Source organism: Numida meleagris, unplaced genomic scaffold, assembly GCF_002078875.1.
Source record: "Numida meleagris isolate 19003 breed g44 Domestic line unplaced genomic scaffold, NumMel1.0 unplaced_Scaffold532, whole genome shotgun sequence".
NCBI classification, from domain to species: Eukaryota; Metazoa; Chordata; class Aves; order Galliformes; family Numididae; genus Numida; species Numida meleagris.
The window spans coordinates 13,300-16,081 of NW_018364748.1; the positions used below are offsets into that span (position 1 = coordinate 13,300).

General features: G+C 56.8%; 1 protein-coding gene across 2 annotated transcripts; it reads left to right on the plus strand.

Moving 5' to 3' along the window:
• The first annotated feature begins 11 nt into the window (after positions 1 to 11).
• LOC110391825 (osteoclast-associated immunoglobulin-like receptor) lies at positions 12 to 2,782 on the plus strand. Of its 2 annotated transcripts, none has more exons than XM_021383773.1 (4): positions 12 to 1,010; positions 1,128 to 1,799; positions 1,874 to 2,055; positions 2,759 to 2,782. In XM_021383773.1, the coding sequence occupies exons 1-3, from the start codon at positions 722 to 724 to the stop codon at positions 2,047 to 2,049; spliced, it is 1,137 nt and encodes a 378-aa protein (XP_021239448.1). In that variant the 5' UTR covers positions 12 to 721; the 3' UTR covers positions 2,050 to 2,055; positions 2,759 to 2,782. The 2 variants fall into 2 exon arrangements, with proteins under 2 accessions (XP_021239448.1, XP_021239449.1); XM_021383774.1 differs by lacking the exon at positions 2,759 to 2,782 and having other exon boundaries at positions 12 to 370; positions 451 to 1,010; positions 1,874 to 2,056.

The following is a 2,782-nucleotide window of genomic DNA, read 5'->3' on the forward strand; positions in this document are numbered from 1 at the left end:
CGAATGCGTGTCACTCCAAATGACAACATGTATGTACATCCAACACAGGGTAAAGTATGGGCACCGAATGATGCCTGTCCTTCTCATCCCAAAAACAGCCATCAGCCAAGCGCTCTGATATGGGGCTTGGTGCTCTCTGTGAGCTCCCAGTGTGGGCAATGGCATCAAACCTCCTCATCCCTGAACCGAAGGAGGAAAGCCCCATCCTATGGGTCAGCTCCTGGAACCTGCAGCATGTTGTTGCCCCAGAAGGGGCTGGAGGTCTCTTCTCCCCTAGGTGCCAGCCTTGAGATGAAGCATGGGACTTGCCTTACCCACTGACTCTCAACGGCAGAGGTGTTCGTAGTCCTGTTCATCACCACTGCTGCAGGTGAGTGCTGAGGTTTCCACCATGCAGATGAAACCCTTTTGGTCATTGCTTGTATCCCTGACTGGGATCTGTGCCCCCAGGAAGACACAGCCAAGGTCAGCGGGCTGTCCTTTCCAAGTGGAGGACATCTGAGCGGGCAGAAAACCCTTCTCCAGAAGACCAACCCCACCTCCTCAATGGCACCCAGGCACCTGGCCTCAGCCCAAACGGGATTATTTTAAGAAGAATGGGCCGTGTCTCTGCTGGTTGTGCAAGGAGGAAGAGATGTTGGCATAGGTCTCAGTAAGCCAAGAATTCTGTAAGGCCAGGAGGACGCTTCTCTCCTATTAAAGATGAACAGAACACTGTAGGATGTGTTGGGGACTGCATCTGACAACCCATGCAGAACACTGCATCAGAGTCCTGAGTTTGGCATCTCGTGGGGGACACGGTGCAAGGCCAGGCACTGGCAGAACTTCAGAGACAGTGTGTGAAAACAGGGGCTTTGTGTGCTCCTCTGTGTGTGCCACTCTATCATGGACAGCATCCTGGGTGAGTGACAATGGGGACGTGGTGCCACAGGGGATGGTGGACCTGAGTGAGACCAGGACCGTGTCCCTTGCAGGTTGGTGTCTGGTGGCAGCGAACAGGGCACAGCTCCGTGAGTATGGGGAGAGGGGGAGACTGAGGGCAGAGGGAGGGGAGCGTGGGAAGGTGGTCATCAGAGGTGTCCAGGAGGGTGTGCAGGAACAAGGCTGAGTGGTGTCCCCTGTCCTAGTGCCCCGACCCTCCCTGTCACTGCACCCCAGCCAGGGGGTGTCCGTGGGGAACAATGTCACCCTGCGCTGCCACCTGCCCCAGCCGGCTGCCTGGGTCCAGCTCTGTGAGGATGAAGCTATGACCATCTGCAGAAGCAAGCTTGAGGTGCAGGACACAGCCGAGTTTTCCATTATTAGTGCAGAGCGGAAGCATGCAACAACTTATCGCTGCCAGTACTGGGTGCTGGGTCCGCTGGGGACATCAGAGCAGAGCGACCCCGTGGAGCTGATGGTGACAGGTGAGAGCCCTGGGGAAAGCAGGTGGCCCAGGGCTGTCCCCACTGGGCCGTGTCTCAGCACTGCTTCCACTCTGCACTCAGATCACAGTTTACCCCCACCCGGGATTTCTCTGAGCCCTGAGGAACGCGTGGAGATAGGGACCAATGTCACCATCCGCTGCTGGAACCAGGATTCTGGGGTCATCTTCCTCCTGCACAAGGATGGGTGCTCAGCCCCCATCCAGCGCCAGGACTCTGATGGTCTGGGCATGGCCTCCTTCACTCTCTTTCAGGTCACCACATCCGATGCTGGCACCTATAGGTGCTCCTATCGCCCCAAGGATGACCCCTTGGTGTCCTCACCCCTCGGGGACACTGTGACACTGGAGGTGACACCCACCCCTGCACCCCCAGGTAGATCCCAGTCCCCTATTTGAGTGTCCCCGCTGTCACCCACAGATGACAGTGTCCCTGCATCCCATCCCCAGGGAGGTGGTGGCCAGGGATGGGGACATTCAAGCCCACGCACCCCCCAGCAGCTGACGGGGGATCCCATGGGAACCTGGCGGTGGCGATGGCGAGGTGCTGCGTCGCTGCCCTCATCTTCATTGTCGGCCTCTTGTTCGTCCTCGATGCCCGAAGCCTCCGGATACAGAGAGATTAAGCCCAGGTGGGGAAAGGGTTTCCATTCTTTTATCCCTTAGAGATCCCACAAACTGCACCCTCCCTGCTGGTCATTCCCAATAGATCCCCAGAAAATCCACCATGTGTCCCCTGCCTCCCATTCTGTGCTGGTTTCTGCATCAGTCGTTGCCTGGTGTGCACTTGTGTTGTGTATCACTTAAAACCTGCACCATAGCTCCATCCCCAACCCAAGCAACTTGGGGACCCACATGATGGGACCCCTAAAATGCTGGGTTTTTGGAATGCACTGAGGCAAAAAGACCCCAAATTCATTGCTGAGTGCTCCCTGACGACCTGTTCCCATCTCTCCTATTACCAACCTCCCCCTCACCCCCTCAAATCTAACACCCCCAACTCCTCAGTGGTGCACCCCAAACACTTTCCAGCCACATCCAATCCCTAAGAGCTCCTATCTAACCTTATCACCTCCACATCACTTCACAGCCCTTGAGATCCACAAACCCGTTGCAATCCACCTCAAAACCACAGCACCAGCCCAGTGGGACCCCCACACCTGACCCAACCCACTCCTGCCCTGCACATCTCCTCACGGTTCCCTCCCCTCCCATTCCATCCCCCATAGATTCACTATAGATCCCCCATGCATCCCCTGCCCGCCCCCCACTTTTGGCTGGGACAGAATTGATTGCCTTCACCGTGTCTGCTGTGGTGCTGTGCTGTGGCTTTAGGAGAAAACCAATGGTGGTGACACA

Bases quoted from the DNA above. Each gene is read 5' to 3' on its own strand.
- LOC110391825 (XM_021383773.1), top strand. From the start codon at position 722: ATGTGTTGGGGACTGCATCTGACAACCCATGCAGAACACTGCATCAGA. The intron at 1,011-1,127 runs GTGAGTATGGGG...CCCCTGTCCTAG, and splicing joins AGCGAACAGGGCACAGCTCC to TGCCCCGACCCTCCCTGTCA. The intron at 1,800-1,873 runs GTAGATCCCAGT...TCCCATCCCCAG, and splicing joins ACCCACCCCTGCACCCCCAG to GGAGGTGGTGGCCAGGGATG.